The 24,105-nt window shown below is 37.2% G+C and overlaps 2 protein-coding genes and 1 pseudogene across 3 annotated transcripts in view; 2 read left to right on the forward strand and 1 right to left on the reverse strand.

Annotated features, from left to right (window-relative positions):
* Nucleotides 1–967: 967 nt before the first annotated feature.
* On the forward strand, nt 968–1,977 carry LOC131851077 (alpha-ketoglutarate-dependent dioxygenase alkB homolog 6). The gene is made up of 2 exons (XM_059201506.1): nt 968–1,168; nt 1,332–1,977. The coding sequence occupies exons 1-2, from the start codon at nt 1,133–1,135 to the stop codon at nt 1,968–1,970; spliced, it is 675 nt and encodes a 224-aa protein (XP_059057489.1). The 5' UTR covers nt 968–1,132; the 3' UTR covers nt 1,971–1,977.
* A 2,521-nt stretch (nt 1,978–4,498) lies between these two features.
* LOC131850968 (cytosol aminopeptidase-like) lies at nt 4,499–20,404 on the forward strand (annotated as a pseudogene).
* Nucleotides 20,405–22,436: 2,032 nt separating this feature from the next.
* Nucleotides 22,437–24,105, reverse strand: part of LOC131851142 (calmodulin) — a 39,152-nt gene continuing 37,483 nt past the window's right edge. For both annotated transcript variants that reach the window (XM_059201591.1, XM_059201590.1), the window contains exon 4: nt 22,437–23,301. In XM_059201591.1, the coding sequence (XP_059057574.1) occupies nt 23,273–23,301 (29 nt within the window). In that variant the 3' untranslated portion in view covers nt 22,437–23,272. The remainder of the gene's footprint in view (nt 23,302–24,105) is intronic.

The following is a 24,105-nucleotide window of genomic DNA, read 5'->3' on the forward strand; positions in this document are numbered from 1 at the left end:
ACAATTGCTGGTTTAGCAAATATTTACAAAAAAATATCTAACAAATAACATTATCTTCTGTGAACTAATGTCAAAAAAGATTAGCTGTATATGTTTTGTGATTGCACTTTGTTGTACGGATTTTAGTTACTGAAATATGTTAAGTATTATTTCATACGATCATGAAATTTTTATAAGTAATAATATTTTGATGAATTTTCATACATTATTTTAGAAAGTAGAGAGTTATTGATTAAAATAAAATTACGTAGTTGATATAAAATATTAATTTCAAAACACGTTTAAAATTTGAAGTAACAAAACGCTAAAGTTGCTAGTTATAAAAATTAAATAGTGCAGAAAACTTATTTTACATTGCAAAACATTAAACATTTAAAACATTTTTCTTAAAGTATAATGCATTTTTATATTGTTATATTGAATTAATTAATGGAATAATAAAGTGCATTTACACATATTTAAGTACCCCGTCATAATTGTTATAGATGACAGAGATGGGCGTTGAATAAACGAACCGTTTTGTTAAACGTGCCATTTTATGTGCGTTAACAATTAAATTGTTCTACAATTCACACATAAACTTATTTATTCGTCAACTATTTGATGAGTCCGTTGCATGTGAAGAAATAGTCTTCGACGTAAACTAATTACTACTAAAAATTAGACTATTTTTTTAACTAGTTCGTCGTCGACGGTAAACGGTAATCGTTGCGTCAACAGTAAAATCGTCGACGACTAACCACTACTCCACATGATGTGGAGATTTATATATGTACCTAAAACATTTTTTCTCTAATTGTATATTTGGTAGGATATTGGTGTTCTGTGTTTGGTACTGTCTAATCATCTAATGGATATGGCAACTAAGTATCTAGTGTCAGGTTATTTACTGTGTTTTTAAACTGTCATTATGACAAGTAATGTGACTTTGACAGTTTGATTTTATTATTTATTTATCCGTATCCGAGCACTTTTATATCATAAATTTAAAATTATTTGCATTACTTTTTAGTTTATATAACTTTAAAAAGTTTTTATTATTATTCAACTGATTTAAGTTAGTGGTTACATTACGAATGTTTGTTTCCTTTAATGCAAGTTCTTTATCATTATGTAGATAAGATTTGTTGAAATGTCCACTGATATAAAAAAGTTTCAAGTTCAAAACGTAAGTTATGTTTACTATTTTATTTTTTTATACATCCTTTTATTTTTGGGCTAGCAGAAGGCCTAAATGGACATTTCTGACATCTGTAATATTAATTTTAATTGGAATTAAATTGTCTCCCGCAATAAACGTATGTTTAAAAACAATATAATTGTTTTCGTAGATACATCCAACGGCTTACTATATATCGGAATATATATCAGCGAGCGAGGAGAGTTCAATTCTATCAAATGTGCATGCGGCACCGAAACCAAAGTGGACCCAACTTTCAAATAGACGGCTGCAGAACTGGGGAGGCATACCTCACAGTAATGGCATGATAGCAGAAACAATACCGACCTGGCTTGATCACTACTTAGAAAATATACACAGACTGGACGTAATGGGCGGGAAACGACCTAATCATGTTTTAGTTAATGAATATTTACCAGGGCAAGGCATTATGCCACATTTAGACGGGTCATTATTTTACCCAACTATCACAACAATATCCGTTGGTTCACACATCATTCTAAAGTTTCTCGAACCTCAGCAAGATACAAGTAAAGTGACTCCAATATTCTCATTACTTTTAGAGCCGAGGAGCTTGCTCATTCTGCAAGATAGTCTGTTTAGTAAATATTTACATTGTATCGAAGAGTTAAAGGAGGATGTACTCGATGATTCTGTAGTTAATTTGAGCATGTGCTCTGAGAAATATGTGAAGGGATCAACAGTTAGTAGAAAGGCTAGGATATCTTTAACAATAAGACATGTTCCTAAAACAACTAGTTTTAAAATTAATATTGGTAATAAAAGATAAGAAATCATATGTATTGTTTATTTTGGTAAACTCAAGGTTGAGTATGGCAATCCATATTATACAACAAGTCAAGAATTTTGATATGTTTTAGAAGCATAAGTATTATGGATTAAAACACATTTATATTTTAGAATCATGTTTTTTAATATGAATGCTTGTATTGAGGCTTACATAGAATGATTATATTTTTGTACCCTACATATTTGACTTTTTTGTTAAAAGTTATATTGAGGGTGATAATAAAAGACACACACAATTATTGTTATACAACAATAAGCTTTAATGTTGGTTAATTTATATAGCAGTGGACGTCTTTTGGGCTGAGGTGATGATGATGATGATGATGAAATTTCTATATATAACAGTTTAATAAAGAGGACCACACAGTTTTCAGAATAGGCTGTAGATTAAAAAAAACTATTCTATTCAAAGCAGCTTAAATTGAGTTTATTTGAATAAAAGGATTTTTTCTCTAAGAAAAAATTACAACATATCTGATTATAGCCATAAGACTGATGGCAGATGGAAAGAGAAAAGGGAAAAAAAGGATTTTCTATTCTATTCTATTTTATGGCTCCGTACCGCCTATCTCTAAAGCCACATTGAAATTAAATAGAGAAATACCAATTCTCCTAACTATATTATTTAGGCGAAATGTAGAAAGCCTTTGCATATTGTAAGTATGTGTTGTTCAGTCATCAAATTTCTTTCAAGGCATTTTCAAATGTTTTATGGTGAAATAGAAATAGAAATAATCTTTATTCAAATAAACTTATAATAAGCACTTTTGAATAGTCAAGTTTTATTATTCTACCGCTTATTCAGAATGCAGATTCATCACAAGAAGAATAAGCAAGAAACTTGTGTGTTGCTCTTTTAAATAAATATTGGTTTACTTATATTTAATTAATAATAAGGATTAGGCATGCGACAATCAACATAGAAACCGCTACGCACTTAATCTCTGTTCAATCAGATAACATTGTCAGAGCTATGAATTTTAAGTTATATATTTTCTACAAAAACATTATTATCATTTATGAATTCTTCAATTTTATAATAAGCTTTTTTGCAAAGAAACTATTTTATGACACATTTGAATTTTTTTTCTGGCAAATTGACTACAGACTCTGGGAGTTGGTGTTGGTTGGTTGGGGAGTTGGTGAGTAATGTAATGTAATGTAGGTTAGACTCCATTTTCCGCAATTGGCTTCTCGTTTGGGCTGTTGTGCGTGTAGAGCCAGACTACTGAAGTGGCCAGCCAAGCTCCTCCCAGAAGCGCAGAAGTCTTCTGGTGTCTTCGCAGGCTTCACGGAGCGACCTCACCTTTCCGTGGATTTGATTACGTTGTGTGGCCACTGTAACCACTCCAGGATTACGTGAGCAGCCGTTTCCTCGGCTACAAAGCAGCCCCACACAGGGGACTGTCTGTAGCACCTATTGTGTACAGATGTTTGTTTAAGGGACAGTGGCCCGTCATTGTCCCTATCATTATTTTTATGTTGTGCCTATCTAAAGTTAGTAGGCGTTTTGTCATTCATTGGTTTGTTATGGTGAGTACATGCAAACTGTTAAATGTTATTTATTTATTTTATTAATAGCACACAAAATAGATTACAATCTGTACAAGAATTTTTTTAGAGTGTGTAGTTCGATACAAATCTGGATTGTAATCCAACACCATGTATGCCTAAAACCTAAATTATATAGATCAATATATAATATGTCTGTTTGTTCCGGCTAATCTCTGGAATGGCTGGACCGATTTTGACGGGACTTTTTTTGGCAGGTAGCTGATCTGTCAAAAAAAGTCCCGTTAAAATCGGAAGAGATTAGCCAGAGATTTGCCGGAACAAACAGACAGACAAAAATTGTTAAAATAATGTTATTTTGGTGTATGTACCGTATTTATAGTCATATGCATGTAGTAAAAAACGTATATATGCATATATGTATAGATATAAGCACACCCGGGGTGGGTAGCTAGTTGATTATAAAGTTTATATATTTATATATATATCCTGCAGCTCTGTCTACATTATTTTAATAATAATAATAATAATAAATTTAGCAATAGATACATAGTAAACATATATCATGTTATACTCGTACAAAACTCGTAAATAGACATGTTTATATGTATGAATTATTGTATGTAGGTATATGTCAATATGTATATTAATCTAAATGTCATGAGGAACAATTTATTATTTTAATATTCCATCGGAAAAAGAAACTAAGATCATGCAGTTTTCTTTAAATAATATTCCAGAGAGGGTTCTTATATCGTCAGACTTATTAAATATTTGGTCGTCAAAAACTCTTTTTTGTTATGGATAGTTATATCCTTGCAGCTCGGTACTAATTTATTCATCGTTGTCTGTTTTAGAGGAAAATATTATTTATATATCATTTATGTTAAAAATTATCTCATTAGTTAATAAAAATATTTTATTTAAACAATTTTAACAAAAGCAGAATGGAATAAAGAGTAAAGTAAACTACTTTTATTTTAGTAAAATAAAGTTAAATTTCACGCGGATAAGTTGCGGGAACAGCTAGTTATACATAAATTAAAGATTTAAGCATACATGGAAACGGACAGACAGAGACATCGACTGTTTTATATAATAGTACTAATAGTACCATATGTAGTGAAGTCACAATTTTATTCAAATTCATACATTCTACAATTAAAAACCGATTCCAACATATCCACAATCTAGATGGTTTAATTTCTATAACAATAATATTTTTTTTTATATTTTTATTGTCAGTATATATTTTTAGTATTTTTTGTGAGAATGTATTTTACAAAATTATTTTCGGGTATCAAATTTGTGTCAAATGGTTTTAATTATGTAAGAGTAGTGAACAGATCGTACTGTGCAGGAACAACACAGCAGGACCTCCCGGAGGCTGAAGAGTCGACGGTACATGACAAGCTGGATGAATCCAAGGTAATTAACAGCATCCTTACAATAACTAGAAATAGAAATAGAAATAATCTTTATTCAAATAAACTTAATATAAGCACTTTTGAATAGTCAAGTTTTTTTTATTCTACCGCTTATTCGGAATGCAGATTCATCACAAGAAGAATATAATCAAGAAACTTGTGTGTTGCTCTTTTAAATAAATACTGATTTACTTATATTTAATTAACAACAAGGATTAGGCATGCGACAATCAACATAGAAACCGCTACGCACTTAATCTCTGTTCAATCAGATAACATTGTCAGCGCTATGAATTTTAAGTTAGATATTTTCTACAAAAACATTATTATCATTTATAAATTCTTCAATTTTATAATAAGCTTTTTTACAAAGAAACTATTTTATGTCACATTTGAATTTTTTTCTGGCAAAAGTTTGTTGACAATTTCCATAAAACAGACTTTCGTGGGAGTTTGTTGCTTTTATTAAATCACCTACTTTTTCAAAACTGTTAATGTATTATCATATGTATTATAATAAAACGAATTATTTACATAAGAAATATTTATAAATATTGTAGCCCGCTCATACATAAACAAAATATCTCCTTTGGAAAGTTTACACTTTATCCTGAGGAGATAAAAACCAACGCTCCTAAGAATATCCTTCAATTCTTGTCCCTGACGGGTCTATGTAGCGAACTTTGAAATAGGGCTGTGTAATAGATGTATGTAGGTTTTTTTTAGTGTATGATAATGGAATGGAGCACCCGCCTGCGCTAACGGTTTACGCTGGCGGGGCACCAGTGGAGGAGGATAAGATGGGTATGAGGTCAGGTCAGTTATCGTAACAAATTCACCAGGAATTTATCATTATGGTTGCCAGGGGGAACCGTGTGGAGTTCAACCTGACTGGTACATTGCCGGCAATGGGATCATTGGTCCACATTACCTGACAATAGCCCATACCCCTCAATAAAAAATATAGTTTAATAACAGTGTTTGGGAAACTACTCTCTGCTAACAAAATGTTAGGGAATTTACTATGTCTGTCACGTACCTGTATGGTTCTGCGGATTTCTTGGGCTTCAGGGTCTCGAAGGTATATTCGCTAGCTTTCCAGTTTCACAGTAGGTTTCACAGTTCTAATTTATTTTAATTCGCAACAAATGCGCGCGCGCGTCAAGGCCGCTGTACGGTCCGTTTGTTACTGGGCAAGGGAGAGGAAAGCGAAAGCGCGGGAACAGAAACTAAAGGACTCTAATATAATAATCTGTGCTTACGATGTTACAGGGTAGATTTTGAACAAACAGCGTAGTTTGGGACTAAATGCGCTGTGTGAATTGTTTGAGGTTATTCTTTTTGTATACTTGTTATGGTACACACAAATTTCATGACTTTATTTTACTTTGTTAATAACTTTGTTTTACTTTCTTTTAGTTAAAAGATAGCCCTTTATCCTCCTGATATCTTTGTCTAATATTATTCAGATCCGCTCAAGTCGTCTCAACATTCTAGGGAAAGTACATTTAGTTGCCATTGAAAAGAAAGAAGATAATCCGCTCGCTGTTTTTAATTATGAATCGCTTAGAAACATTCATGAATTACTTTCTGATTCTAGAAAGGTCTAGTGGTTGGCGTGTACGAGGTGGGAAAGAAGTTCGAACTAACGCCAACCGCTGAGGAGATCAATCAGAAAACAGATGGGAAATTAAACAAGTACTTAAATGAGTAAGTAATATTTATTATGATGATCTATTTTATTAGTATAGCTAGCTAATCTAGTACAACTATCTCTTAGAACAGGGGTGAGCAATTCGCGGGCCGCGGGCCTTTTTCGGCCCATTAGAAAATTTTTTCGGCCCGCTAAGCATTATTAAAATTGAATAAATTTTTTCGACTTTCTCCCATCAATATATTCTTATAATAAAATGATAGTAAATCGAAACCGTTTATTATGAGGGGCCGTTTTTACGTAAGCACTATAGGGGGGCGGGGGGTTTTTTCTTTGCTTATTTTGGATGACATGGGGGTGGGGGAGTCTGTATGATGATTACGTCATCGGTCGTAATTTACTTTTTTACACGAATGGAAACCCTCACATTGTATTTGCTAAAAAAAACAATACATTAATTGAGAGATGTTTACGTAAGCATGGGTGGAGGGGGTAAGAGCTTTGCTTACTTTTGCTGACAACGGGGGATGGGGGATAAATAATTGTGATAAATCTGCTTACGTAATACTTGAACAGCCCCTGACAGACGCGGTGCGTCTGAGTGTGTTTTTATTTTGCATTAAAATATGTATATGATATATTAACTTTTTTTATTCCAATGTTTATTATACGTAATTAAAATTTTGTGAATTATTAATAAGTGTTAGATACTTTAAGTAGGGCCGGCCAAAATCTAAATTAGCCCTTTGATGAAACCGGTTGCTCACTCCTGTCTTAGCTGTATATTTAACAAAGAGTTAAATCCATTCAGCCGTTACTTGGAGTAATTTAGTTTGTTGTAGGTGTTCTGCATTATCGCAGTCAGTCAGAAATATAAAATGACACTCCAAGTTGTTTTTTATGTCATTTAAATAACAAACAAGCGCGGTTCCCCCTGGAAACTATCGTGGTAAATTGCCAAATGGCAATGCCAAGAATAGAATAGAATAGAATAGAAAATCATTTATTCAAATAAACTTACATTGAAGCACTTTTGAATAGTCATAACATTTTTTTTTTTTTTAATCATCCTCATTCTGGAATGCTGTCTCATCACAAGAAGAACAAGCAAGAAACTTGTGTGTTGCTCTTTTAAATAATTTATTCTTACTTACAATTTAAGTTTAAGTGTGTGAATACAAACCACCGATTAGCACTAATTCAATTAAATACTCAAAAAGAAAAAAATATTGAATACATAACCAACTGGTTAAACAATTAATAAAAAATCATCATAGTGATTAGAGCAGACCAGTTTGAACAGCACCAAGATGGGCTTGATGACCTCATGCTCATCTTATCATCCTTTTATAAACGGTTATATTTCATTATCATCCATAAAAATACTGATTATCACATTAAAAAATCATTTATTCGTAGGACATTTGAACCGCTTATGAACGTTAATTTTTTTATATTATATTTTTTTCCTACCGTCCAGTTCAGTATTTGAGAAGAACTGGCAAGAAACTCAATTGAATTACTTTTTTTTTAAAAAGTCAGTTTATTTACAATGTATATTTATATAGGTGTCTATGTCTAACATTAAATGAAAATCCCGTGCATGAACAACTATTGCCATGCACGCTCGTTTAGTGAGTAATAGGCTTTGCTCAGTAAATATTATTACTGGCATCTCAGCTTCTCTTCTCATCATGATCCATTGCAGAGTTTTATACAAGTATTTAACTCTTCTATTGCAGACTGTCGTGTCAATTAAAGTTAGGGAAGGCTTTCACAGTGACAGATCTGCTACCCGAATACTCTGCAGTTGCCATCACTTGTTTCGGACCCAAAGACCCGGGCTACAATAAGCTAGAGGAATTGGATGAGACGAAAGTAAGCTACACATATCCTGTACTAGCTGTGCCCGCGACTTCGTTCGTGTGGTTATCAAAAAGACTATCGCGATCTTTATTTTCCCCGTTCTTGCAACATTTTTCACTGATGCTTCGCTTCTATTGGTCGTAGCGTAATGTTATATAGCTTGAAGCCTTCCTCGACAAATGGACTATCCAACACAAAAATAATATTCCAATTCGAACCAGTAGTTCCTGAGAGTAGCGCGTTCAAACAAACAAACAAACTCTTCAGCTTTATAATATAGTATAAATATACAAAAGCAAATCCATGTTGCCTTCATGGTATCCATGGCATCACGAGTGAACGGCTGGACCGATTTTGGATATTCTTTTTTTGTTGTTTGTTATTGGCAGAAGGTTCTCATGAAAGAAAAAACTAAGAAAATTGAACAGAACATTATAAAAGTTAATTGTGTATTCAATATTCATAATTAAGACAGGAAGTCTGTCGTGTCAGTTACTTATTAATAAATAAGGTTTTTTTTATGCAGAGCTTCTGTTAAGAGTACCAGATAACTCAGTGTCAAAGTAGTATATATCTACCCCCAGGGGTCTATGACAAACTGCAAGGGGTCTACGACAGCGGTCATCTTGTTGTTTTTACTTTGTTTTTAACACTAAACTTTACTACAGTTAGAAAATTACAAAAAATCAATACCAGGTAAGAATGGGGGGTGTACCCAAAACCGAAAAATATGCCAAAGGTTGGGAACCTCTGAGATAACTGATACATATACTTAAATATATTGTTTTTGTAAATACATACGTAATATACATTGAAAACACAGAGCGATACAAATATCATGTGAGGAATCGAACCTACGATAATCGCAATTAAGTGTTTGTTGTAAATACATACATAATATACATAGAAAACATCCAGACCGATACAACAATCATACTCATGAACAGAATTATGTATCGTGTTAGAAATTGAACCTGCGATCATAGGAAGTAAACCGCTACACCAACGAGACGTTTTTGACGTAGTGCGGCATGACATGTTACAGGAGAATGTCCGCTGGGGTATCGGAGCTGGAGTACGCGAGCTGCAGGCACGTGGCATCGGTCATATCCAAGTGGAACCTGCAGCCTCCTGTCTCGCCGCTGCTGAAGCCGCCGAGCTCGCTTCCTGGAGGTATACTTTGTATAAAGTCATCCGCGTAGGTATGTCTGTCTTACCACCAAGTAGCTTGCTTTGTGAGAGATGTTTTAGTATATGAGATATGACAGTGAAATTATAGGGTATGGATGCAAAATATCTTAGTTTTCAGGAATAGAAAACATTGTGGACCCCAACAATATTTGATGACTTGAAGTCCGTAGTGCTGTTTACTGGATATAGCTTACGCTTCCCATATACCACCAAGTGGATCGTTAACTCGTTTCTCAATTGGAAATATATATAGGTATTCGAGGATTTTAGTAATGGAGACAAGTGGCTTCACTAGTGTAGCAAGTCACCTGTACACCCGTATATGTACACCCGTGCGAAGACTGGGCGAGTAACTAGTATTGAAATAAAAAAATATACTCTTTTGTAGGTTTCAGGAGTTTACGTCCAACATACCGGACCAAGTGTATCGTTGTATGTCGTTTCTAAATTGGCCAATATATATGGGCGGAGGGCGCGGAGGGGGGGCGCGCGCAGAACTGGGCGCGGTGGCTCACAGACATGCCTGCCAACAAGATGGCACCCGTCGACTTGGCGCAGGTTATAATCATCTATCAAGATCATGACCAAATTGTTTGCTACCAAAATGTTGGGGAAAAAAGTATGTATATATATATTTGCTGGTCAGTCACGTACCATACATCGTGACTGACTGATAGCAAATTTGCGGATTTGGACTTGGGTCTCGAAGATATCTTCGCTAGATCAGGATAGTTTACATCTCAGGTTTATAGTTCTAATTTATTTTAATTCACAACACAAATGCGCGCGCGTCATGGCCGCTGTACGGTCAGTTTGGTACTAGGTAAGGGAACGCGCGGGAACAGAAACTAACGGACTCTATATATATATATATATAGATATATAGATTTTGAACAATTAGATTACTACTCATTCTCTCATACATTACTCTTCTATTGTCATTAGCTTTTTTGTTAACAAAAAGTTGGTCCGCTTTCTCGCTGTGTTTTGGATTTGTCGATCTACTACTTATACGCAAAACTTTCTAATCAAACTTACTTTTGTTCTTTTAAATAGTTGTTGTATCTTTACATTTTTAAGTTAATATGTGTGAATACAAACAACCAACTAGCACTAATTTTGCTAACATTATAAACGCGGAAGTATGGATGGATGGGTAGAGCATGGGCGGGATTACTATTGTATTTTGCTGGAGATTCCTACAGACTCCCTGTCGCGAGCAGATATCATAAAATCATGCTTAAATCGTTTTTAATTGAAATTTTAATATTACGGACGAATATGAGAGCTCATCTTCATGGAATTACAGATAGTGATTTCCTACAACTGCTCAAACTTGGGGAAAAAATTTTTCCCACTCCAAATTTAAACAGATATTGTGATATCTTAACAACTGCTCAAACTTGGGGAAAGAATTTTTCCCACTCCAAATTTAAACAGATATTGTGATATCTTAACAACTGCTCAAACTTGGGGAAAATTTTCCGTCAACTTAAACAGATATTGTGATATCTTATCAATTCAAACTTGGGGAAAAACTCTCTCCTACTCAAAATGTTAAACAGATATTGTATATATATACAACTGCTCAAACTTGGGGAAAGAATTTTTCCCACTCCAAATTTAAACAGAAATTGTGATATCTTTCTGGATGCGTTCTTAGGTCAAATCGTTTATAATTTAGAAATTTTGATAGATGCCTATATCACATTACTCACAGTAGGCTGCAAAAACTTTTTTCTACATATAGGTTTAAACAGTTCTAAAATTATTTTAATTCACAACACAAATGCCGGGTCTGATAGTATATATATATATATATATATATAGATCTATATATAGATCCGGCGTCATGGCTGTATCGTCAGTTTGTTACTCAGGAATTTTTTAATTCACTTCTGGAACGCGCGGGAACGAACTGACATCTAAAATAATAATCAAAAACTGCTTACGATGTTACAGGGTAGATTTTGAACATATATATATTACTATCGGAATGACACACTCTCTATAAAATGGATATTATCTAAATTGTCATTAGCTTTTTTGTTAACAAAAAGTTGGTCCACTTTCTCGCTGTGTCTTGGATTTGTCGATCTACTTATACGCAAAGTTATCTAATCAAACTTACGTTTTGTTCTTTTAAATAGTTGTTGTATCTTTACATTTTTAAGTTAATATGTGTGAATACAAACAATCAACTAGCACTAATTTTGCTAACATTATAAACGCGTCTGATAGTATATATATATATATATATATATAGATCATATATAGATTATATATAGATATTTTGCTGGAGATCATTAACTTAGTATAAAACAAAGTCGCTGTCGCTGTCTGTCCCTATGTATGCTTAAATATGTAAAACTATGCAACTGATTTTGAAGCGGTTTTTTTTAATACATAGAGTGATTCAAGAGGAACATTTATATTTCACCTCCCATCTTCGCTAAACACTTCTAGGAATTATAGGAATATTTTTCATTTGATTCACCTCTCTTTTGGTAGACGGCGCTAAACAACTGTAGGAATATTTCTCCTTCAATTCACCTCATTTCCGGCAGATGGTGCCGAATACTTATAGGAATATATTTAGTTTCTTTCACGTCCCCTCCGTCGGGCGGTATTGAATCCCCATGGGGATATTCTTTTAATCAGAATTACTTTTCTATCGGTCTAGCGGCGGTAAGTATTTATGAGGATATTTTTTAGTACGATTCAGTTCCTCTCCGAGTAGCGGCACCAAGTGTAGGGATAGTCCGTTGACTGGATCTCCGGTTCCGGCAGGCGGCGCTGAGCACGCTGTGTCCGCTGGGCGTGCGCGTGGAGGCGCGGGACGCGGCGTGGGTGCGCGCGCAGGGGCTGCGGGCGCTGCGGGCCGTGTCGCGGGGCTCCGCGGCCGGCCCGCTGCTGCTCGAGTGCCGCTACCACGGCGCCGCGCCCTCCGCACCACCCGTGCTGCTCGCCGCGACCGGCCTCACCTGCGACAGGTAGCGTACAGGTACCATACTGTGGAGGCGCGGGACGCGGCGTCCCAGTTCCATTATCGTCCACTAAAAAAAATATTCCAATAAAGAGTATAAGCAGCCATCCCTCAATAACTTAATCTACCCACATATATAACACATATAACATACATATGTCTAAAAGTATTTATGATACGAACCTAGTTGCCTGAAATAAATAAATAAATAATAATTGTTAGTCATGTTTACTGATGATCCTGTGAATATATGATCTTATTGCTATACTAGCTGTTCCCGCGAATTCGCCCGCGTGGAATTTAACTTTATTTTCTAAAATAAAAGTAACCTAAGTTACTCCTTGTTACATCATTTACCTGCCAAAAAAAGTGCCGTCAGAATCGGTCCAGCCATTACAGAGATTAGCCGGAACAGACAGACAGACAAAAATTGTAAAAAATATTATTTCAGTATATGTACCGTATTTATATTCATATGCATGTAGTAAAAATGTTGTTGGTCGACAGATGTATATTTAAATTGCAATATTACACAACAGTCTTACTAGACATTATTCCAATTTTATTTATATATATAAATGTATAGCTAAAAAGGTAATAAATTTAATTGGCATAACACTAAAAAAGGTTGGGAGCTGTAATAAAGCATTTATTATTATTGTAAATGTAATTTATTACATACCGTGTGATCGTACTGCCATGTCTCACCCGACTCGTGTACAGCGGCGGTCTGTGCCTGCGTCGTGGTAGCGACATGGCGGAGAGTCGCACCAGCATGGCGGGCGCTGCTGCCACGCTCGCAGCTATACGTATCCTCGCTAAACTCAAGGTACACTATCATTTAATAAATAGATTTTCCCGCGACTTTATTTGTCTAAAATAAAAGTAGCCTAAAGAACTAAAAATTATTTTGTTCGTCTTAATTTATTCGTTCCATTAGGTACTGATAGGTTCAAACTAATACATTTACATCCTGCATCATCCCCTATTTTATCCCTATGGGGGTTGAATTTATCAAAATCCTATTTAAGCGAACGTCTTCATCATAATAGCTCCAATTTTTAATTTCAGTTCAATCAGTCGAAAATCTAAGAAGATTTATATATACTTTCATCCCCTATTTTATCCCCTTAGGGGTGGAACTTATCAAAATCCTTTCTTAGGGGATGCCTACGTCATAGTAGCTTTATGCATGCAAAGTCTCAACCAGATCGGTTTAACATTGACAAAGTTTCATATAAATTTTCATCCCTTATTTTATCCCCCAAGGGGTACTAATCAAAATCCTTTCTCATACCGTCATACGTCATAACATCTACCTGCATGCCAAATTTCAATCCGATCCGTCCAGTGGTTTGGGCTGTGCGTTGATAGCACTATTCAGTCAGTCAGTCACCTTTGAGTTATATATATTTAGATACCTATGATTTACAGACAGAAATACAGACTCGATCTCAAAATAATAATATAATAATAATGATAATCTGAGCACAATTCAGATAGATGACGTCTATTATTTTAAATGTGTTCAGTGAGATTTTTATTATTATTAATTTTTTTATCTTCTGCATAACGCTAAGTATATTCTATTTATTTCTATTACTTGTACAAAAAAAATTGAATGATGGTGGATATTCAGGTGCCCCTGAATGTGGTGGCTGTGATCCCGCTGTGTGAGAACATGGTCAGCGGCCAGTGTATGAAAGTGGGAGATGTTGTGCAGGCTCTCAACGGCGTCCATATACAGGTCTGATATCATTCCCTTTCCTACTATATTAACTACTAGCTGCGCCAGCGACTTCGTCTGCGTGGAATTTAACATAAAACTTAATTAGAGATTTTTTCTAAAATAAAAGTAGCCTAAGTTACTCCTTATTACATTAGCTACCTGCCAATAAAAGTCCCGTCAAAATCAGTCTAGCCATTTCAGAGATTAGCCGGAATACACAGACAGACAGACGAAAAATTGTAAAAAAAATTATTTTCACCGTATTTATATTCATATGCATGTAGTAAAAACGGTTATTTCAATTTTACAAACAGACACTCCAATTTTATTTATATGTATAGATATATTAAAAAGTCAAGCAAAATATTTGTATCCCTTTGTACATGAAACTTCGCACACTTATAGTTTACTAGCGATCCGTCGCGGCTTCGTTCGGATCCATTACAAAATTTTGAATTTCTTGGCTTGTTCTGCACTATAAAACGCATCTATACACATACACCTTCCTTTTGAAAATCACTCTATCTGTTGCTGAAATTGCATTAAAATCCGTTGTGTAATTTTAATGATATAACAACAGCAGCGGCGACATTGTTTTATACTATGTAAACATATAGAATAGAATAGAAAATCATTTATTCAAATAAACTTACATTGAAGCACTTTTGAATAGTCATTACATTTTTTTTAATCCACCGCTCGCTCGAAAGCTGTCTCATCACAAGAAGAACGAGCAAGAAACTTGCGTGTTGCTCTTTTAAATAATTTTATTGTTAGTTTACATTTTAAGTTGAAGTGTGAATACAAACTACCAATTAGCACTAATTCAATTAAATACTCAAATAGAAAAAATATTAAATATACAACCAACTGGTTAAACAGCTAAATAAGAGGTTATAGAGTTTTACTCCTTTGATATACTTATATGAATAAAGATATTTTGAATTATAATTGTATGGTGTATGCAGATCGAGGATACGGACAACGAGGGGCACCTGATGCTGGCAGACGCGCTGGTGTACGGACAGGCGCTGTACAGACCCTCGCTAGTTATAGATGTCGCAACCCTCACCAGTTAGTAGCTGTATAAACACCTCTTATCTATAAAATACTAACTAGAAACTACCGGGTACTTAGAGACATATACTATCACTAGCTTTTGCCCGCGGCTTCGCTCGCGTTAATTTATCCCCTTAAGGGAGAAATTTATCGAAATCCTTTCTTAGGGGATGCCCACGTCATAGTAGCTTTATGCATGCAAAGTCTCGGCTCGATCGATTTAAAATTGACAAAGTTTCATCCCCTCTTTTATCCCCTTGGGGGTAGAATTAATCAAAATCCCTTCTTAGCGGATGCCTACGTCATAACATCTACCTGCATGCCAAATTTCAGCCCGATCCGTCTAGTGGTTTGGGATGTGCGTTGATAGATCACTATGTCAGTCACCTTTGAGTTATATATATACATACATATAGATAACGGATTAATATATACGAGGCCATATAATAACAGAGAACATTAAAACCGATTTCAAAATAGAGGGAGTGCAGTATTCATAATGGGCCTCCACTTATAATATAATATTTCTGTCGGTATTCGGCACCCTTCCATTTGTTTCCACATAACTTAGATTAAGTTCTGTGTAAAGCCAGTCCACGTTACGACTCCGTGTTGAGTGTACGTGTCCTAATAAGCCATGTAAGACACTATTAAATAAACATAAACTTAATAATGTAGTTCAATTATTACACCTGTAGGTATACTACCTAGATACCGCAGAAAACAAATAAAATAAGTAGTGTCATTTCATCACATGTGTAACGCTACAGTGGTGAACAGAGGGCACGGCGCTAGTTGCTGCGTGGGTGGTGCACAGAGGGCACGGCGCTAGTTGATGCGTGGGTGGTGCACAGAGGGCACGGCGCCAGTTGATGCGTGGGTGGTGCACAGAGGGCACGGCGCCAGTTGATGCGTGGGTGGTGCACAGAGGGCACGGCGCCAGTTGATGCGTGGGTGGTACACAGAGGGCACGGCGCCAGTTGATGCGTGGGTGGTGCACAGAGGGCACGGCGCTAGTTGATGTGTGGGTGGTGCACAGAGGGCACGGCGCTAGTTGATGCGTGGGTGGTGCACAGAGGGCACGGCGCTAGTTGATGCGTGGGTGGTGCACAGAGGGCACGGCGCTGGTTGATGCGTGGGTGGTGCACAGAGGGCACGGCGCCAGTTGATGCGTGGGTGGTGCACAGAGGGCACGGCGCCAGTTGATGCGTGGGTGGTGCACAGAGGGCACGGCGCCAGTTGATGCGTGGGTGGTACACAGAGGGCACGGCGCCAGTTGATGCGTGGGTGGTACACAGAGGGCACGGCGCCAGTTGATGCGTGGGTGGTGCACAGAGGGCACGGCGCTAGTTGATGCGTGGGTGGTGCACAGAGGGCACGGCGCCAGTTGATGCGTGGGTGGTGCACAGAGGGCACGGCGCCAGTTGATGCGTGGGTGGTGCACAGAGGGCACGGCGCCAGTTGATGCGTGGGTGGTGCACAGAGGGCACGGCGCCAGTTGATGCGTGGGTGGTGCACAGAGGGCACGGCGGTAGTTGATGCGTGGGTGGTGCACAGAGGGCACGGCGGTAGTTGATGCGTGGGTGGTGCACAGAGGGCACGGCGGTAGTTGATGCGTGGGTGGTGCACAGAGGGCACGGCGGTAGTTGATGCGTGGGTGGTGCACAGAGGGCACGGCGCTAGTTGATGCGTGGGTGGTGCACAGAGGGCACGGCGCTAGTTGATGTGTGGGTGTTGCACAGAGGGCATGGCGCTGGCGACTGGCGGCGGGGCGTATGGCTGCTTCACGAACTGCGAGGCGGCGTGGCGTACGGTGCGGGAGGCGGGGGCTCTGTCCGGGGATCGTCCGTGGCGGATGCCGCTGTGGGACTACTACCACCGACAGCTCACAGGTACTGCGCACCTTCATGTCCAATACTAAAATATATTTTTAACTAGCTGTACCCGCGACTTCGTTCGCGTAAGTAATGAAAAAATATTTAATCACCTAACCCAATAAAGGCCTAATAAAAAAGTTTCATCGTTTTAGCTTCAAAAATGAGGATACAAATTTCCGTACAATTCAATCAACAGCCTAAAAAATAAGTTTCAAACGTCTAGCTTCAAAAATGACGAATTTTGTCCTCTACTTTATTTAACCAACTTAAGGGTAAAATTTTTACAAACTTTGAATGTAATATTTATTTATATTTAATCAAGAACCTTAAAAATAAGTTTTAAGCTTCTAAAAAGTGAAGAATCGTCCATACAATCTTTCATCCCCTTACAACCCTTTTTTCGTATTAAAAAGTAGCCAATGTCCTTTCTCAGAGTCTATCTGTGTACCAAATTTCATTTAAATTGGTTCAGTTGTTTTTGACGTGAAAGCGAGACGTACATACAGACAGATAGAGTTACTTTGGCATTTATAATATTAGGAAGGAGTAAGGAAGTAAGGGTGGATCATAATGGAATGGTGCAGCCACCTTTTCTAACAGCATACGCTGGCGGGAAACCAGTGGAGTGTGATAAGATGAATGAAGTAGATCGGTCGGCGATCGTGGCGATTTCATCAGATTTTTTCACGAGTTTCATATACCTTTTCTTTGTATAAAACAACTGTCGCCATTCAACTTCATCTGACAAATAATTATAAAAGGAGTAAAGCTTTATTGAGTATTGTTATTTTTTTTAAGTCATTAAAAGGTAGATCCAAAATATCTTTTGGTTATATTGTAAAATTGAATGCCCATTACCATAAGACATTAACTTCTAAATCTAAATTATATTTGGGTTCTGCAGGTTTGTATTTGTATCTAGGGTTAAGGTTCTCGAAATCACTATTTTTGAGAAATAAATCAAAGTTTGTGTATATATACTTTGAAGTTGCAGTGAGAATATTGATCTCTTTAAATTTTCTCCTAATTAATCACAAGAGCCCAACCGACAACAGCGTAGCTCTTAAATTATGAATGAAAGAATTAATCACAACTTCCTATAAATACAATCTGTATATCTTCTGCCTCTTTGCCGATTCAGTTGAGACTAGTCACAAAAAGAATTTCGATAAACTGCATAGTCTTGTGCCTTATTATATTTCTGTCAACACTTGAGAGCCTTCCATTAGTTCACGTCTCCACTAACATAGATTTAAGTTCAGTGTAAATCAGTCTACGTCCCGACTCCGCGTTACTAATAAGCCATGTAGCACACTACCAAATAAACTTACTAATGTACAATAAATAGTACAATTATTTCACCTGTATATTCACTACCTACATGCTGTTAGCTAATATATTATGTCACCACACCTCATCACATCATACATAATGTTACTGTGGTGAAATAACCTCCCCGCTAGTCCTAATGCCCAATTTACACTCAGCCCGAGTGGGCAGGGAAGTGCGCAGCGCGAGAGTGTAAACATGATACTTCCCATGCCATTAGCGCTATCACTTTCGCTGCCCGGCGCTCCCTCGATTGTCGGTTTTTCGTACGCGAGTGGAAGCGTGTGTTTACGCAATATTTCCGGCAGCGCGAGTGGCAGGGGAAGCGGCTGATTGTAAATGTTTGTGTAAACAGTGATTGAGGTAGACCAATCAGTCTAGCCTACTGTTCCACTTTGTCAAACACCAGCATACTAATTCTGAATGTACTTTTTCAGATGACCCATCAGTTGATTTGAGAAATAAAGGTTCCGGGAAAGCGACACCCTGTCTCGGCGCAGCATTTCTCAGGGTATGTTATTTGTATGCCTGCCTGCACAGAACGGCTTTTGTATGGATTGTAGATTTTTTTGTTTATCATACATTTGCATTTTTGTAATGCATTAATTACTAGATACTCGCCCCGGTGTACATGTATTATATATATAAATTTTCCTCTTGAATCACTCTATTAAAAAAAATGCATCAAAATCGGTTGCGTAGTTTTAAAGATTTAAGCATACTTAGTGACGGACAGACAGCGATAGCGACTTTGTTTTATACTACGTAATGATGGTAGATACTCATACACAGAGGACTTTTGGCTGTGTATAATGGATTTTGTATGGAGACTAGATTGTTTTTTTTTATTTTACCGTGCACTTTTACCCCTAGCTTATATTATGTTCCATTAATATGTACGCAGAGGACTTGTTTGTTTGCACATTATGCGAAATTCGATAGCCTAAGAGGTTACAATCCGATGGTCGCAGGTTCGATTCTTCGCACGGCACAAACAATTGTATGATTGTTTGTATCGGTCTGGATGCTTTCTATGTATAATATGTATGTTTTTACGAAAAAAATATATCTATGTATTTGTATCAGTTATCTTGTACTTATAACACAAGCTTTAGCTAGTTTAACTTGGGTCTAGATGGCGCTGTGTGAATTGTCTTGAGAGTGTTATTATTATTTTACTAATATTATAAACACGAAAATTGGTTAATATGAATGGATGTTTGTTACTCTTTCACGCAAAAACTAAGGAACTGATTTTGAAGAAACTTTACAGTGATATAACTTATACACCAGAATAACATCTTAAAACTTTACTATATGATATATTTAGCGTATATATCAGAATAACATATAGGCTATAAATTTCACGCGAATAAAACCACGGGCACAGGTAGTATGTTCATAAATACAACCGAGCGGATATTCCAACGTCTTAATTGGTGACTAAATAATTGACTATGTTGTATAATAATATGTATGTATGTATGTGTGAGCAGCGGTTCGTGTGCTGCGAGTGGGTGCACGTGGACACGCGCGGCGTGGAGGCGGCGGCGGCGGGCCCGGGCCCGGGGGCGGCGCCCTACCTGCAGCCGCGGCGGGCGGCCGGCCGGCCCGCGCGCGCGCTCGCACTGGCGCTCCGCCTGCTCGCGGCACCACCCACCACCGACGACTGACCATCACCTTCAAGCTTTCTCCCGATACTGGCTCACTCGACAATATTGCACACACTATATCCGTAGTATAGTTATTGATTGACAATAAATTTCTATTTTCTTTCTACAAAACCCGTTAGCTACCGTTAATTATATTGATAAAATGCGGTTATTTACTGTTAGCCGACAGCGACAAAGAAAAAATTTTTTTGTCTAGTTTTTTTCTAATAGGTTTATACCTACATTCATTACATTCCTATGAATGTACGTGGATCCTCTGGAACTGTATAATGCTTTTCATGTAATACCTAGAGAGATTGAGATTTCTTAAATTTTGCGATTTCTACTTTAACCTTGTTATTCCTTGTGCCTATTCATTTATTGTGTGGTCTACCACCTCATGTTGGAGGAAAGGGAATTGTTAGTAATGTGGACTTATGACCCCATTACTGGCAATGTACCATATCAGGTTGACCTCCACACGGTTCCCGCTGGAAACCATTGTAATTTATCACGATGGCGGCGAGGAGATCAACCTGGTGAATTTATCAGAATGGGCTAACTGACCTGACCTTATCCTCATCTTATCATCCTCCACTGGTGCTCCGCCTGTGAGTGCATCAATCCATTATCATACATAAAAAACTACCTCATGTTTTTATCTATACATATAAATAAAATTGGAGTGTCTGTTTGTAATATTGAAATAACAGTTTTTTACTACATGCATACGAATATAAATACGGTACATGCACCAAAATATTTTTTAGAATTTTTGTCTGTCTGTATGTTTGTTCCGGCTGATCTCTGACATGGCGGGACTTTTTTTGGCAGTTAGCTGATGTAACAAGGAGTAACTTAGGATACTTTTATTTTAGAAAAACAAAGTTAAATTCCATGCGGACGTAATCGCGGGAACAGCTAGTACTGTATAAATATTAGTCATATTGTACGAGCTAGCATCGTACATTATTTCGCAACATTAACATTTTATTTTACATTTCACATTTCACTAAATCAGTTCGCATTCGGTCATCAAGGACGCCGCGCGTACTCATTACAATCATTAATCAGTTATAGTTAAGTTTCAATATACAGTTTTAATCAAGTTTCTATCAGTATCATTTATCAGTTTTACCTATCAGAATCTTTATAGTTTCGGTACAACCCGAACATTGATCCGGCTCGAAGGACCGAACCGATTTAATGAAATTTGAAATGTAAAATAAAATGTTAATGTTGCGAAATAATGTACGATGCTAGCTCGTACACATATATTAAATTATTACCAGCCTATGTTCTATACTTGGATACTATATGAATATTAGATGTATCTCAAATAATATCCTATCAAATTCATGCATAGCTTCCTAATCTATGGATCACATTTTATATAGAGGTCACGTGATCCCTCCCCGCTTCATATTGCATACCCCTCATATGTCTAAGAAAAGGAGTTGGGTAGCTTACCCACAAACTTAGGTCAATGTATCCCTATTGGGGGAAATGGATTGTTAGTAATGTGTACCCCATTGCTATTAATGTATTGGTTATTTCTACGTAGTTCTGCCTGGAAACCACTGTTGTAAATTGCCGTTTACGAAGACAGACAATAGTAGGATCTATGGCACTTTGCAATTTTCATGAAAATATTGACCTTTAAGTGAGAGTAAAATCTAGTGATTCTTTACTCACATAAAATTATGACAGTATAAAACATGCATGATCTATGGCACTTCCTTTGCAATTTTTATAAAAATATTGACCTTTTAGTGAGAGTAAAATCTTGCGATTCTTTACCCACACAAAATTATGATAGTATACAACATGCACCTACTGTTGCAACTTAATAGATCAATATTGCTCTTAACCATTAATTTACATGCAATGTAATTACATATCCAGTCAATATGACTGTTTGTATTTATATATAAAGGTTTACATTAAATAAACATATTATCTTATGGCATGTATTTATTATTACATTAAGTACCTATTACAAATAAATAACAAAGTAACCGTTAGCGGATAGTCTAGCCGAATAGAGATAGAGAGTGCGGGAGTGAGATAGAGAGAGAGACGGCTCCCGGCGGCGAACGAGTGGTGGCGTGCAGGGTAGCGGCGAAACTAAACCTAAACAACGGGACTAAATGAAACACCGATACTTATTGACCTAAAAATGAAGAAACATTTATTTTCAGTATGTCTTTTGTAAAATTTAATAACAGAATGAGTTCAAATGTGTTAAGATAGTAACAGAGCGGAATACTTTCATTACGATAGTATTAGTTTCACCAACAATAGAAATATAGTTACCAAGTAATTTACAGATACAATTGATGCATTACAGTATCGATAAATCTAATTTATTCGCTTGCCGAGTCAGATTGAAACATCGGTGGTGACCGCTGGTGTACACGAAGTAGGGGGTCGAGCCTGTGTGGGGTGACCACCAGCTCGAGTCCACTACCACGCCACGGACAATCACCACTCTACACCTTAATTTTTTTGGGATTTTTCAAATTTTTATCATTCACGTACTTTATAAATATCTCATACTTGAAAAAAATTTACATTAAAATGTATATCGGAAAGGTGCGGACGCTGGCAGCGCGTGCGCACACACACAGCACAGGCGCGCAGTACAGTAATATACACAAATATAAATTATGAGCCGACACGAATCCGACACTTATAACCATCACATTGCGATTGCACACCTATTCGTTTCCATTTGTACCGCTACAGTTAAAAGTTTTTCTTACATAGTAAAATTAACGGAATATTTTAAGACTAAACGAGGGGCCGCGGGGGGAGGCGCGCCCCCCGCCGCCGCCCGCCATACAATTACATACATCATATAAACTGAAACGATGACAATATTTAATTTATCGCAAAACACTAGAGAAATGCAGGTCCAATACGATGGTAATATTGTGTGTCATGAAACAAAATGTATATTTAAATTCTCTGCTTTTTACACACACACTAGCCGGCGGCTCACTTCGACGTCATCATGGTGACGAATTCTGGAAAGAAAAAAAAAATTGCGTCATTAACGCGCACCATCATCATTATCACACGCAAAATATATAAGATGTACAAGAAACTGTTTCACATAAACCCTTGCATAACATGTCTAAGATAAAATGTTAACACATATATATTAACACAACGAAAAAAGTGACCGACACGAATTTAGATGCACTAATAAAGATGTAATAACCGCTATTAGAAAGGCGGGCACGGGGCCCGGGCGCCGAGCATACGCCTGCGGCCGACTCGCATCAGCAGTACAAGGCGAGCCGTATGCTCGGTGGTACAACGAACAACAATTAAACCGACAAGAAATTTACCTTGTCATGCCACTACAAAGGGATTATGTGAAATACCACCCTCTGGATATCGGTTACATTTAAACAATGCCATATAGTTATGAATGCGCCCCGCCGTATGCCAGTGCGACAAGCCTATATGGTCCGCTCATATAAACAACGGTACGTGCGCTGACGTCTGTTTGTTTGGTTGCTGCTCGTTTACGGTAACAGTACACGGACGGATGCTGCTTTGTTCCGCGTCCGCAAGAACAAAGTGTGCGGCAAGCGAGCGACGCGCGGGTCGCGCCGGGAGGGATCGCCAGGTGGTATTTCTAAAAGAAAAGTTGCTATACAAATATTAGATACATGCACCAATACACAGGCGGTATAGAGACGGCAAACCGGCGGCTCGGGCGGGTGCAACGCCGCATCCACGCGGTTGCATTCGCCCGATAGCCGGGGCGAGGGAAACAGAGACACAATCGATAGTCAAGTGGTGAGATCCCAGAGTGTGAG

This window comes from Achroia grisella, unplaced genomic scaffold (genome assembly GCF_030625045.1).
Source record: "Achroia grisella isolate CSIRO2021 unplaced genomic scaffold, CSIRO_AGI_Agris_v1 utg780, whole genome shotgun sequence".
NCBI classification, from domain to species: domain Eukaryota; kingdom Metazoa; phylum Arthropoda; class Insecta; order Lepidoptera; family Pyralidae; genus Achroia; species Achroia grisella.

Coding starts and splice junctions, on each gene's coding strand:
- LOC131851077 (XM_059201506.1), top strand. CDS start 1,133: ATGTCCACTGATATAAAAAAGTTTCAAGTTCAAAAC. Junction 1,169..1,331: donor AAAAGTTTCAAGTTCAAAAC/GTAAGTTATGTT, acceptor TTGTTTTCGTAG/ATACATCCAACGGCTTACTA.